We start from the raw sequence: 14,737 nt of genomic DNA on the forward strand, positions 1-14,737 counted from the left end.
TCTCTTTCCTTTCCTGTAAACAACTGCAAAGTCATTCACAACAATGTACACTACTGTTGTGCCATAAAGAGAAAACTGTCACAAGGCATTTTCCATCTGCTAGTGTTGGCTACGACCACCATTTCTTTTAAATCTTAACGGAGAAAGAAAACCTTATGATACATGGAAGACTGCAGTGATCTTAAGACGACATATTGTATTCTAAGCCAAAGACGTGCAGTATATCCTCTGCAACAAGGCCAGTAGAAGCTGTAATAATATCTGTTATGAAGTAGCAGGATGAGACAAGTAGGAGCTCTTAGCCTTAGATTTTTCAGTTTCTGTTATCTGCTACTGCTGAGAATGAAAGTAATCATTAGTCAGAGCATCTGCAGGTTTCAGAAAGCAACATTTAGGCCTAGGACTTTTCAAGACCTTTTAAATTCGACCAAAATAACGAAAGAAAGCTGGCAAAACCAGCTTATGTCTGATTGAACATGGCTAACGAAAGTTCTGAGACTATAAGAAAAATTATGACGGTAAATTAATTAAGGGGCATGAAGTCAAATTGTGTTTAGTGAAGTAGATACAATGTTTTTGCATATTGCACTAACCCCGTTCTGTATTAATCTGAAATGAAGTGCAAAGAAACCTGTCATTGCATGGTGAAAAAATAAGACCTGACAACTGTATTTAAGACATTAATACTATTAAGGTGTTGAATAAGAATTTTTAAAGGACCTGTGGATACCCGGATGAGTCTTCCCCTATAGCCACGTGGCTCTGAGCCTTAGACGAGGACTGAGGATGAATTAGCATAGCTTTACAGTTAGCGTTATACCTAACCACTGATGATAAGTGCCAAATATCAGCTCTAGCCTTCTCCAATTAGTGTTCTAGTTCTTTGCATAAGACAAAAGCCAGTTGGCATGAGCTCTTACCACTGTAAATGAATGTCAACTGTTTGCATTAGTCGTCTCCCAACCATTTAGCAGCTCTAAGCCATGGAGGAAAGACATTTAAAAACAACAACCAAAACAAAACAAGTTCATCTTTAGCATCTGCCTTGTGCTTACCGTGTTGTAGCCGGCGGGCTCCTGGCCGTCTGTGATGAGTTCCCGCTCTCCCCGGGGGTTGACCCTCCTGAAGCGCCGTCTGGACCTCCTCTGGGACCCCTCCCTCTGCAGGGCGCTGTCCTCCCCCTCGCTGGCGTTATCCACCTGCAACACACAGCCAACACCCTCCTCAGAACAGCAGCTTCCCACGGGATCGCACCCGCAACCCCCGGCTCTGCGGGGGCAGCTGCGAGTCTGACTCTCCACACTCCTCGAGTCCCGAGAGCATGGCCCGGAGTTCTGGGTCTTAAGTTCCGAGTTCCGGTTTGTAAGTTCCGAGCGCGGGTTCTTAAGTTCTGGTTTCTGGTTCTTAAGCTCCGAGTTTTGGCTCTTAAATTCCAAGTTTTGGCTCTTGAGCTCCAAGTCCTGCTTCTTGAGGTCCGAGTCCTGCTTCTTAAGTGGGTCCCCTTCGTCTTCCTGCGACTCTGCGTCAGGTTCCTGAGGCTCTGAGTTGCTTCCCTGCTCTTCTCCCGGCTCCTGGTTGAACATCCAGTTCTTCCAGAGCGCGGAGAGCCGGTGCCAGCGCAGCACACTCATCCGGACGCCGGGACGGGATCAGGACAACACATAAAAGCAGGAAATAACAGAGGAGGGGAGAGAGAGAAAAAAAAAAAAAGGCAGGGAAACACTTCTATTCAAAAGATGAATAGAAGTGTTGTGTCCAAAAAGAAAAAAAAAAAATCCCCAAAAAAGTCCCTGAAGGATCCTGCAAAATTACATCCTCTGGGGCAGCATCCAGAAAAAAAACACACCCGGAGAACCGAATGGACCGGACAAACGAACGGGCCGGTGACAAGGACGGACAGACGGACGGACGAGGGTTGTCGGTGTTTCTCTCTCTCTTTCTCTCTCTCAGGACTTGACAGAGTTGTCTTTCTCTTCTGAGGGCCGGGGAGTTCAAGGACTCAGCTGCTCAACACGTTGCATACATACAGACTTACTCACATGCTCGCTCTCTCTCTCCCTCCCTCCCTCTCTCTCTCTCTCTCTGTCTGTCTGACACACACACACACACACACACACACACACAGAGCGCACACTGAGGCCACAGTTTCCTGCAGGAAACCGTAAATACACAAATATCCTCTCCAGGCAAGAAAAAAAAAAAAAAAAACAGCACAGCGCACAGATTCCGGCCATACAATTCATTCCCCTTAGTCTCTTTGTGCCCGCCTGTTGTTGCAGGAGGAATTTGTTTTCTTTCTCCGTTGCATAATGTGAAGTCAGTTAATAGCTTAGTTATGTCGATGATGACGGTACTTTACCGAAACAAAAAACAAAACAAAAAAAAATATATATATAAAAAAACACAACTTCAAGAAGACACGTCTCTTAGTTGTCTGAGTGTTTTTGCTTGTCATCATTGAGGTTTGTTTGTTTTTTTCTTTTGCTTATTGTTGATATGAGATGATTTTACAAGCTTTTTTTTTTTTTATCTTGCTTCGACATTTATATATATTTTTTCCCTCTTCTGTGTTTTGTATTCCTTTACAATCACATTATATTACTGTTTTGATATTACTTTCATCAGCTAACATCTATATTCAGACTTTTCACATAACCTTAAGTCCATTAAATCAATTGAGTGCTGAATATAGGATTTTCCAGGCTTTATCTTTTGAAAGAACTTTGGAAGTTTCACTTCAAAGCCACATCAACAATAACAGTCTGATATATGATTCAATATTGAATATTTTTGAATATATCTGAACGTCTCTCTGTCTGCTTATCAATCTGTCCATCTACATGTCAATCTATGTGTGTATGTCGGTACGTATCTATCCAAGACGATTGCATGAAATCCTCTCTGTCTGTATGTTTGCCCATGTGTGTCTCTCTGCCAAATCAGGATGCTCTGCCTCCCTGTACGTCTGTCCATCCATCCATCTATATACTCATCTATCTGTTGCTGTTTTATTGGGGTCCACAACATGTAAATCACACATGAATTCTTACAATGGGTAAAGATACATCTATCTAAACTAGATTAGCGATGGTTAGGCTTAAATTCAGCTTCTCTTCTCTCTTGATCATCATGTCATGTTTCGAGGTGGGTTTGTTTTGCCACTGCTGCCAGCTATTTATGCACTCAATCACTCTGCCCTCGCCCGCCAGTCACGTGACCGGGACGGTACCGGGCGCCCTTCAACAGGTTCGCCCTATGCTTCTGCCGGCCGGGTCAGAGTGCCACTGCCTGTTGTTCTGCCTCCCAGACTGCCAGGCTGCCTGTCACACATGCCTGCCAAATCTGACTCTGAGATTCCTAACAAACGGGAGCCGAGAGAGAAATGAAATTAACCGAAACCATCTGCTGGTGTCTGAACATTGTTGAGCTGCTTCTTCTCGCCACTCCTCTATTTTTCTGTCTCTCTCTCTCTCTCTCCCTTTTTCCTCGTTCCTTCACTCTCTTGCTCCGTCCCTTCCTCACTCCTCATTCCTGGCTGTGTGTGTTTGTCAATCTGTCTTGTCTGAATTGATAATTAATCAGGTCTATGTCATCACCGCACATGCACAGACTATGTACTTGTTCGATTTTTTTTTACTTCAAAATCATTCTTTCCCGCTCTATTTCCATCTTTCTTTCACTCCGCCTCTATTATACTGTTTCTTCAGCTCTCTCTCTTTCCCTCTCTCTCTCTCTCTCTCTCTCTCTCTCTCTGCTGGGCGACATCCTCTGTGTGAACCATCCTCTTCCAAAGTATTTAGAAAATCACAAGGTTGAGGCGTGATGCACACTAAAATCGAGCAAAGAGGACAACACAGCCCCTATTCCACAGTCCCAGACCCCTTGTTGTGCTCTGTCCAACTACTATGAACTGCATTCATGCTCTAAGAGTGTGTGTATCAATACCAAAAGTAGAGACTTGACATTCACTCAAATCTGATTTACAAAGCTGTAATCTACAAACAGATGCTTATGGTCACGTAAAAAAAATGCTTTTCAATGCTTTCAATATCAGACACCAGCAAACGTTTGCCTTTTTTTGTCTTGGGAACCGACATCAATTGTGTTACTACTTCAGGGACCCCTTGCATTGAAAAACAATACATTTTTATGTAATAGCTATACTTTAAATAGAGGTTAATTGTCTAGTTTTGTTCCAAAATGAGATATCTGCCATTAAATCAATGACAATTATTGTTACAAAATAAATGCTGGTATGAAAGTAAAGCACATTTTGGGTTACATTTACAGTCATAAGTCATCTTAAGCCTTTTGCTAATTGAATAGGGATATATTAAGGATAAGGCTGGGTTGTTTTTCCAAAGGTTAGGTAGCATCTTGGAATGATATTTCTCCAGCTTTAAGACTAACCACTTTTGAAAACGCTGTAACAGTAAGGTGTAGTCATGTTGTAGATGAACTCCACACATGCAGTGTTTTTGTAAGCAAGCACTGTTTTTTTCACACAGCTCAGGTCAGTCATGTGCGTTCAGAGCAGTTTAAAATATACAGAACCATGACGGACCATGCAGAGCTATGAGGAGATATGATGTGTGTGTGTGTGTGTGTGTGTGTGTGTGTGTGTTCAGAGGACAGTAGAGCGCTATGAGCAGGACAGACCAGACTTAAATGTGTGCTGTCTGCCTCCCTGTTTGTATCTACATCATGTCTGCTCCAGGAAAACATACACATAAAAATACATACAGTATATAAGAAAAAAACCATAGAACAGACTATAGGCTTATTTCCCCGAGGGGAAACCTCGCAGACAATCTCACGTCCACCAGAGAACAGCGTTAAGTAAACCGTCACAGAGAAGATGGCCTCAAAGATTTCCTGTCACAGCTGAAATGGGACTCAATAGCCACTATGGGCTGAAATAGACTGAGGAACAACTGTACGTGAGGGAGTTCTGCTATAATATACTGAATAACTACTGCATCTGGGGAGGTTTAGCCGTAACAGACCGAGTAACTACTGCATCTGGGGTTTTTAGCTACGAAACAACTGCATGAGGTAGTTCAGCTATAATATGCTGAATAACAACTGCACAAGGGGTAGTTAAAGCAATATTCCACTTAGTTTTAACAGGGGGGTTATTTAATATAAATAAAAATATATAAATATTAATATAAACTACTCACCAAGATCGGATGCAGCTGGGATTGTTGGATTTTTACTTCCCACTCATTTGAATGAGGCCACGAAAATAGCCTGAAAACTTACATTTAACACGTTTTTAAGACAACAAATAGTCCTGGGTCCGTTGTCATTTTGCATTTCTATTCTTAAAAATAAAAGTAGATCTCCCAAACAACTATCTCTCCTAAATAGTATCCCTCCGCTATATCCTACATCCTTCTATCAATAAAAATGCTATTAAGTGAAATTATCATCTAAAATGTTGGACCCACAGTCAATTGAAAATCACAGTAGCAGCACCTGTTGTTCCACCGTGATAAATGTCAGTTTTCAGGCTATTTTGGTAGCCTCAATCAAATTAATGGGAAGTGAAAATCCGAAAGCTACAAACTCGTCCAGCTGCATCCGATCTTGGTGATTTGTTTATATTATGGTTTTCATGGCGTTCATGTGCCAAACAACCCCCATGTTAAAACTAAGTGGAATACTGCTTTAAGCCGTAATAGACAGAATAACTACTGTATCTTAGTAGTCGTAACACTCTATTGGATATTGGCACAATGTCCGATACTAGTGTCAGCATCAAGTGTGTCCCTTCTCACATAGAAAAATGTCATCTCGCCTCGTTTTAACAAGTCTCAAGAGACAGCTAGAGGCAATATAGGACATACACAATAAATCCTGGAGGGAAGGTTAAATGTGCCGCACTTCCATGCCTCTCCTGTGACCACATGACCCTCTTTCTGTCTGTCCGGCCATCTAACTGTCTATCTGCCTTTCTGCTTGCTTGGCTGAATGCGGGCCCTATCTATCCCGTGACCACAGTAATGGCCAAAGCCTTCTGTTTTGTCTGACTGTCAGCCTTCCAGCTCCTGCCTATCTATTCGTGAATGGCAGTAACGGCCATAATGTGACCATATTTCCTGTTTCCTCTGTTTCCATTTCTGTGTGTGCGTGTGTGTGCGTGTGTGTGTGTGTGTTGAGCTTCACATCTACTCATCTGTCTGTTTCCATCCTTCTCTGTCTATCTGTCGGTCTGTATCACTCCCTCCCTCACCCCCATTTTGCTAAGTTATTCCCTCTATTCATTCCTTCCCTTACTCACTCCCTGCTTCCCTCTGTCTAGTGCCTTTCCTCCCTCTCCCCTGCCAACACACACACACACACACACACACACACACACACACACACACAACTAACCCCTGTCAGTCTGTGAATGTCACTCCTGTCCATCCTGTGACCAGACTCATGATGACAGCCACAGAATACACTCCCCCCCCCTCCCACTATTCCCATGGCCCTAATTAGCTGATTGGCTGCAATGCAATGTGACTAGACTACAGTCTCTCTACTCAGTGTGTGTGTGTGTGTGTGCATGCATACATCTGTGAGTGTGTGTACAAGCATCCATGAGTCTGTGTTTCTGTGTGTGCGTGTTTGTTTCTGTTCTTGACTGTGTGTTCTGACGTTTTTAGTCCTTAGTATTTAAAAGTGGTAATCCGAGAGTTCCTCTTTTTTTTTTTTTCGGCAGCGTCTTTGGTGCTACGCGATCATTCTTGTGGTTGTTTCTGCACCGCATTTCCCAGAGTTCACTTGGCACTCAACCAGTGTGGCCGAAACTGTGACGTCTTTTCCCTTGGATTTGGGGAAAAAGGAGGCACCGCTCCTTTTTACCGCTCTTTGTCTGTTCAGCCATGGTGGTTTTCTCTGTTCACGCCAACTACCCAGTTCTTCCAAACAAACCGCTGTCGCTGCTTCACGCCCTGTGTGCGCCAGAGGATTTTTCCCAGGAAACACCTACCAGACACCGGGTGTTGAATCATTATTGTGTTGTATTACTCAGCGATAGAGAGTAGCGAACCATTTTTTTTTTTATATTAAAATGTTGCAGATTATTACTTGACGATGCCCTGCTCACACCAGGCATTTAAAAAGATACAAAGAGCACTTGAATAGATTGAGTGACTCTATTTGAGGTCCACTTGACCTGAAAACAGTTTGGGAGCCCATGCTCTCTTGTGCTGTCAACCCACTGAGTTGTTTACGTCCTGTGAGTGTGATACGTCTGGTCCGATGCCCCGCCCCGCCCCGCCCCGCCCCGCCCCACCCCGCTCTGCTGCGGCTGCTAGCAGCATTACAGACCATTAAGGCAGACGAGGCGAGGATAGGCTTCGGATATGAAGCCAAGACAACAACAACAACAACAACAGCCTCTTACGCAATCTAATTTCCTGGTTCACAGACACAAACGCACATGCTTGGAGATGAGAGCAGACACACACACACACACACTCACCTCATGTTCTCCCTAAGGCTCTAATCAGCTGGTCCATCTGAAGAGAAGGGATACTTTCATTTTCTTTTCCTCTAAGCCTCCCTCCTCTCATCCTGTTCCCCCCCTCCACATCTCTGTCTCTGCTCCTCCAGGATGATACACAGCGGACGGTCTAGGCCCAGACAAGTCTAATACAAACCCATTTCATTCTCTCACCCACTAACTCTTTTTCTTTTCTCAAATTCTGTTTTTTTTATTTTTTTTATCTTTGTTCACCCAGGAAAAGTCGACTGAGCACGTCGGCTCTTTTCGAGCGGTGCCCAGCTTCACATTCACACCGCACTACACAATATTATTAAAGTACCACACATTCAGACCTGGGAGCTTCTCAAAGTGCCTTGCACTTCAGCAGTCATTGATGAGGGAGGTGCGAGCGTTACTTATTCGCTTCCCCCACTTACACTTTCCTGGGGAACATCCAGTCCAAAGCCTCCTTCTCTAACATCTAGACAACTATTGTCCCATTATTCAGTCGCTAATTCATCTAGTCTCCCCCTCTCCCTCTCCCTCTCTCAGTTCACAACCACTCATGCACATGTATGCACACCCACACACATACAACCACAACCACACACATACACAAACCCACTGAGGGTTTGACACTGTGGGCAGCATCACGTAAAGCCTGGTAGCACATATAGTACCACATATAGTAGTTTAATCTGACGGAAGTTCCTAACATACAGCGAAGCTAGTGATAAAAGTTATTTTCAATGGAGCGCTTTCCTTCATAAGATTGCGCATCACTTTTAGAGTGGGTCAAAATGATTTGTTGTTGTATTTGTTGGCTTATTTTGCTTGACAAGTGGACGGACTTCTGAGAAGGTCAACATTAGCCAGCTGTGGATAACTGCACTAAGGCAATGTGTAGGTTGAATCAATCGGCAACAGTGAAAACCAAAACAGACATTTATTTTTTCGGGATATCTCACAGATTATTAATTTCACTCATATTTCATTCACTTGAAATTAGCAGAATGACAACATGTATATGGATGACTGCTTGCATCATAGGTTTCACTGTCCCTGCTATTATCAGTAGGGACAACAGATGAGGTTTCCTTAAAACAAAATGTTGCCGGGGAGCCCCTTGGAGGTCCCCGGGCCGCACTTTGAGAACCACCGTTACAAGACAAAGACAAAGCGCGGGTGAGAGTCAAGGAGCCACAAGGTCGGATCAGTTCGGGGTCTTTTCATTCGCTATTCAACAGCAGCGGTGAAACCGATGCTACCTGCTGCTATTGGGGTAAAACTGTCCTGCTTATCCTGTCTCATCCTGTCTGATCCCTCTAGTCCCAGGAACAAGGAGACTCAGGAGAGGGAAGAGAGGAGAGAGGGAAGGACAGAGAGGGAGGAACTGGAGAGGGAGAGTCCAAAATATGACAAGATATGGGAAACTTATAACCATACATTTAAAGAAATATATATAAAGTTGAGAATGAGAGGTCGTTATTTGCAGCAAGATATGCAACAGCCTGCCACAGCCTCTGAGAGAGTGAATAGACCAGATTTTAATGTATAAATGTCTGTTCTAAAGTTATCTGAATAAACAGGAACATATATGAATATTTGTTGTACATTATCCCAATATAATAATTTGTGTGTATTTCTTTTTATGTTCATACTCTTGATTACTGTTTGTTAATTTGATGGTTATCATATTCTTGCAAATGCTTTGGCAACACAAATTCTCATCCTGCAGATAAAGCTAATTTGAATTTGAGAAAGAGAGAGAAAGAACAAGAGAGAGAGATGATTGAGAAGGGGAAAGGACAGAGAAGGGGGATCAGAGGGGGAGTAAGAGAGAGAGAGATGAAAGAGGGTGTGAGAGAGGACGAACAAGAGAACAATTTAGAAAAAAAAAAAGGTGAGACATCAAATAAACGTGGAAAAAATAGGAATGAAATCAAAGCAATGAGATGGGAGAGAGGGGGAGAAGATAAAAAGCGAGGAGCTGAGGAGGGAGAGAGAGAGAGAGAGAAAGAGAGAGGGGGGGGTGAGAGAGAGAAAGAGAGAAAGAGGCGGCGGCTCTACTCACCACAATCATTTCTGACGGCTCCAAAGTGATGCATTCACAGCCTCGTCTGCCCCCCAGCTGCTTGCCAAAACTGAGGATAGAACACACACACACACACACACACACACACACACACAAAATAGGTGTTAAAACAGAAACAAAGCCAAGACAAAGCTAAAGCAATTCTCACACACTGAAGGTGGCGACAGATGCAGTCAATCACATTCAGCCACCCACAGATGAACACCAGCATTATTCAGAACTGAATCACAATAATTGCCCAAGTCATTGAGATGGCTTTGTATTGAATGCAGATTGATACGGAGACTTGGAGAGTACATGTATGCGTGCAGAATATGTCTTGTACTATATGTGCAAAACTCTGCAGCAAGATTGTTGACCAAAACTAAGCGTACGTCACACATTACACCTGTCTTAGCCTCTTTACACTGGCTTCCAATAGAGTTCAGAATTAAGTTTAAAATTCTTCTAATTACATATAAGGCCTTGCATGACCGGGCACCTGAGTATATCATTGAGTTGCTTCATCCATACCAGACCACAAGGTCCCTTAGGTCTTCCAACCAAGGTCTCTTGGCTGTTCCAACATGCAGACTGAAGTCAAAAGGTGATAAAGCTTTTGCAGCAATGGCACCTAGACTGTGGAACAGTCTGCCTCTCATTGTAAGATTGGCTGAATCCGTTACTACTTTTAAATCACGTCTCAAGACACATTTTTATGGTTTGGCTTTTAACTGATTGTACTTCTGTGTTTCTGTCTGTTTCTATTTTCTCTGTAAAGCACTTTGTAAACTCTACTAAATTATTATATGTCTTTGCTTTGCACCACATGAGAGGTAATGTCTGTCTTGTGTATTGTATGTCAGTAAGCATTGGGTCATTTGAAACTAATGGACTTGGAAAGTAAAAACAATTTTGATGCTGAACTAACGGCCGACCACCCGCGGTAATATCGTATGTCACAATATTTTGGCGGGACAGCATAGCGATATTAAATTTGGGATATCGCCCAAGTCTACTCACAGCACCATCCTCTCTCCAGGATCACCAGCCTGACTCAGTCATGTTTACATGTAGCTTAATAACCTGTTGGGACTAATTTACTCTTATTCTAAAAGGGAATTAGTGACAAAGTGTTTGTTTCGACCCCTTGTTCCGCTTCCTTTCCATAGACGCAACACTGAAATTTGTGTTAGAATGGTTTCCTGCTGTACTCTATTTCAATGGATAGAAGGTGGAGCAGGTGGCCAATACAAAGGGGTTAACATCATGTCTGGTTTATGGCCACATACTTTTCTGTTCTGACTTCACTCTGAGTAAATGGAATGACTGTCTTCACATTTACTCATTCTGACTGGTTGCATACTGCACAACATTCACTAGAACTAATTTACTGTCACTCTAAGCAGACAGAACTCATATAAACAACTCTGGAGCAGAGAAATTAAGAAGCCTACACATCCTAAATGCTTTTAAAAGATTAAGTACCCTTTCAGTGCCTTCCTCGCTCTGTTGTTGAAATCACTGGGCTCCTCTCAAAAAACAGTTAATCTCAGTGTATGATTGTTGTGTGATTACCTCCACCAGTCATAATCACAATTAAAATCAAAATTGGGGTTGAGGTGTGCAGCTGGGGAAGCAGATGCAGTGTGTTTGTTTCAGTTGGCGGCAATCAGCTCACATTCCTATGTCTGTTACGTCCCTTTTCCCAGTGGTTAGAGCGACCGTATACCATAACCGAAAACTGATACATTCAATCACTGTATACGTCGTTGTGGATAAGAGCATCGGATAAATGCTTCAAATGTGAAATGAAATACTTAAAACTTTGGTCAAAATTTCATGAATCAGACTGTTGAGGTCACTGGAGGGGGGGTGGGGGGTCTAAAAGTGACGGACTTTCTCACATATTTAAGAGAAATTCAGCGCAACAGTGGCTAGTTTTCAGTCTGACTGCTGTAGATAATCTGCTTTAATAGCGTCCTCCACAGATACAGTATCTCCAAAAAGTCAAGATTTCAGGAATTGGAAAACAGAAGCGCTGACACTAGGGATGGGTTCGAAAGCACCAGTATCGAATCTGCTTATCGAATCAGAATCCTTTCAAATCCCCTTATCAAACCTTTTTACATAATTTGTCGGGGAAAAAGATTATTCATCGTATTTGTGCAAAGACACTGGGAAGTGGGGACCGGGGCCGCAAGCATATGACATCATCGGGGGGGACCAGGGGATTGGATAAGACGATTCGTTTGACTTGGGAATTAACGAATCCGGGTATTTCACTAACTTGGAACCGATTCTAAAACGGAACCGGGTATGAACCCAACCCCATGTCTCATGAAGCTCTCAGCTCTCAGCTTGTCTCATGAAGCTCTCAGAGACACGTGAGAGACGCTACCGCTATCAACTATAGTACAAAGATGCAAGGAGATATGAGTTTCTTTGCAAGACATCAATGATTGTCCACCAACATGTAATAGTCTCTGACCCGGCCTTAGTGGAGTGCTCTGACAGTGGCGGTGTAGTGCAACCAACACTCTGCGGTGTAGGCCTGACCGCTGAAGAGACATAGAGAGTGATTTAAGTCGATCAATAAACCTTTGTGGTTGACATGACACCTCAACATGAGCGTATGCAGTCCCCAGAGACCAGAGACACCGTCAGTGCTCAAGTAACCTTGACCAGAGAAATATCTTTGACATTCTTCAGAGGGATACTTTCTGGATTTCAGCTCCACAAGACACTTATCACACTGTAAGAAAACATTTCCACACGTGTGTTTCCCGTATACAAACTGCACCTCATTAGCTTTGTTGGCATTCGTCATTCAAATCAAAGGATACAGCTAACCACAAGCGTGTCAGTTTGCATTTAGCAGCACCTATGTGCTTCAATGAGCAATGCTTCTAATGCAAACATGCAGTTCAGTTAACTGAGTCAAAGTGGAATGCAAGCTCTAGTATAGTAGCATTCAAATATTTGGCATAATATGTTGGCACAATAACACATAAGACATCAAGGGGCTTGATACGAGCAGACAACAATTTATAGAATCAACATATTTGTTTAATTAACAATCTATTAATGTAGCTCATTTCCAAAACTTTGAGAAAAATTGAGAATAGCAATCGCTGTGAATTTTACCAGACATGAGATCGACTTTTTCTCCCTATATACCAGCATTTTCCCTGCTTTCTGACAAGCGCTCGGTGAAGGAAAAATAACACACTGAACTTCAAAATGTCAAGCTATCCCTTTCAGAAGGAACATTTTGGCCCGGGCCAAGATCAGGTTCAAACCACTGTGACCGATAAACAGCTTCGGCACAATGTGAGTCTTTGTCTGCGGGGCTTTTAGGTTTAGCTCCAGCCGGCGCGGTTGTTGATGTGCGGGAGGAGAGCAGCTGATGGCGTGGCGAGACCATGCGGCTCGGTCGGCTCTGCTCTCGTCACATGGAGATGCTGCGTGTCATCTCAGTTCATCTGGAGAATGTGCTTGGTCACATTAAAAAACCCTTCGGTAAGTTTTATCTTTCAGCCTTTCTCCTTACAGCCCCAAACTAGAACATATAATCTACCAGTCAAAAGTTTGGACACACCTGATTGAATGTTTTTCATTATCTTAAAGCCATTTTGATCTAAAGGCTTCTGCTTAAATGCTTGAAATGTGTTGTCTTAGACAAATAAATAGTGAAGTTGATGCCTATGTATGAAATTCTTTCCAAAGCTTTTGCCTTTCCATCAAGGCAAAGGGCGGCTACTTTAAAGAATCTAAAATATAAGATAGTTTTGATTTGTTTAACACTTTTTTGGTCACTGCATTATTCCATTTGTGTTATTTCATAGATTTGATGTCTTTACTATTATTCTAAAATGTGGAAAATAGTAAAAATACAGAAATATGTCCAAACTTTTGACTAGTAGTGTATATGTTAATGTGTACATTTTAGGTAGAGTGGGGTTGGAAATGGAAATGCATTTTTTCAACTAGTCAAAATGCAAGACATACTGTATGTTTGACTTCACCGTACTTTAACCTTTTCAAGCCTCAAAGCACATTTGAAACTCATGTTCAGTTGACATTTACCGTCAGTTTTTGTATGAAAAGTTCAGACAACCATTTTGACAATGGAAACACACCCTCAGTTGAATGAAGCAAAACAGAAACAAAGCCTGTAGTGGGGTTGATAGTGTTCAAACTGGGCGCACAGTCATGTAATTACGGAGTGATGATTTAGCGATCCCCTTCATCATAAGCACCTCTCAATTAATATAAAAGGAGACCAGCAAAATACAGCGTGCAAAGCCTCAAACAAGTAATTAATACGTCTCTTCTCCATCGTCACCGAGAGAAACCCCAATGTATTTATCATACTTTTGCGAATAAATTGGTTCTGACTGATTCTGATCCGCTCTGTCACACGTCATGTCGTCTTTAGCTCCTTCTGGGAGTCTGGAGCATTTCAGGCTTCATGATGAGACTTAGGGATGCGGCGCTGTGCACATGTATCATTGAGATTCCCAACATGTGCCTCCACACACACTGTCTGTCTGCGTGTGAGAGCGTCTAGGAGCATGTGAGGGGGGTTAAAAAAAAGTGTCAAGAAATGCTGTGATGTCAAACGGTTTTGAATAATGAGGCGTTTCTTCACGCATCTCCTTTGAAAATCCACTCCCATCTCTAATGTGTATATATCTGTTTCTGTGTCTGTGCATGCTGTAAATATGTGCATCTGTCTGTTTCCCATGTATTGTGTGTTTGTGTGTGTGTGTGTGTGTGTGTGTGTGTGCTGTGATCCCTGAGAGCAGACTGAGCTGTGAACACGTCTCGCTCCCTTTAGCATGTGAAAGTGGCGACTCAGCATTGTTTTAGGGTCTGGGAGAGCTGCTGGTTTTAATTATGGGAGCGTGCTGAGCTGGGAGGGAGCCAACTTTCACTCTCCCACTTCCCCTCCAATTTCTTTCTCACACTTTCTCTACCTCCTTCCCTCTTGTTGGGTCGTTTTTTGTTTTTTTTTCCCTTCTCAGCCATTCTCCTCTTCCCCACCACTCCCTTTTCTCCTGCCGTCTCTACTTCCCTCCCTACCTTAATTCATCTTGTTCATTCTTATTTTCTTCACTTCACGTCTTCTTCTTCCTTCCCTTCCTCCCTTTCAATCATCTTTACTCCCTTCCCTTGTC

General features: G+C 42.9%; 1 protein-coding gene across 2 annotated transcripts in view; it reads right to left on the reverse strand.

Annotated features, from left to right (window-relative positions):
• The window catches only part of rapgef6 (Rap guanine nucleotide exchange factor (GEF) 6), a 176,530-nt gene that overhangs the window by 109,101 nt on the left and 52,692 nt on the right, over positions 1-14,737 (reverse strand). Inside the window, exons 5-6 of one of the 2 annotated variants that reach the window (XM_078286483.1) lie at positions 9,555-9,624; positions 1,056-1,199 (exon numbers count right to left, since the gene is read on the reverse strand). In XM_078286483.1, the coding sequence (XP_078142609.1) occupies positions 1,056-1,199; positions 9,555-9,624 (214 nt within the window). Of the gene's footprint in view, positions 1-1,055; positions 1,836-9,554; positions 9,625-14,737 lie in introns of those variants that run through there. The other variant, XM_078286482.1, reaches the window with a different exon arrangement.

Source organism: Centroberyx gerrardi, chromosome 11 (assembly GCF_048128805.1).
Source record: "Centroberyx gerrardi isolate f3 chromosome 11, fCenGer3.hap1.cur.20231027, whole genome shotgun sequence".
NCBI lineage: Eukaryota > Metazoa > Chordata > Actinopteri > Beryciformes > Berycidae > Centroberyx > Centroberyx gerrardi.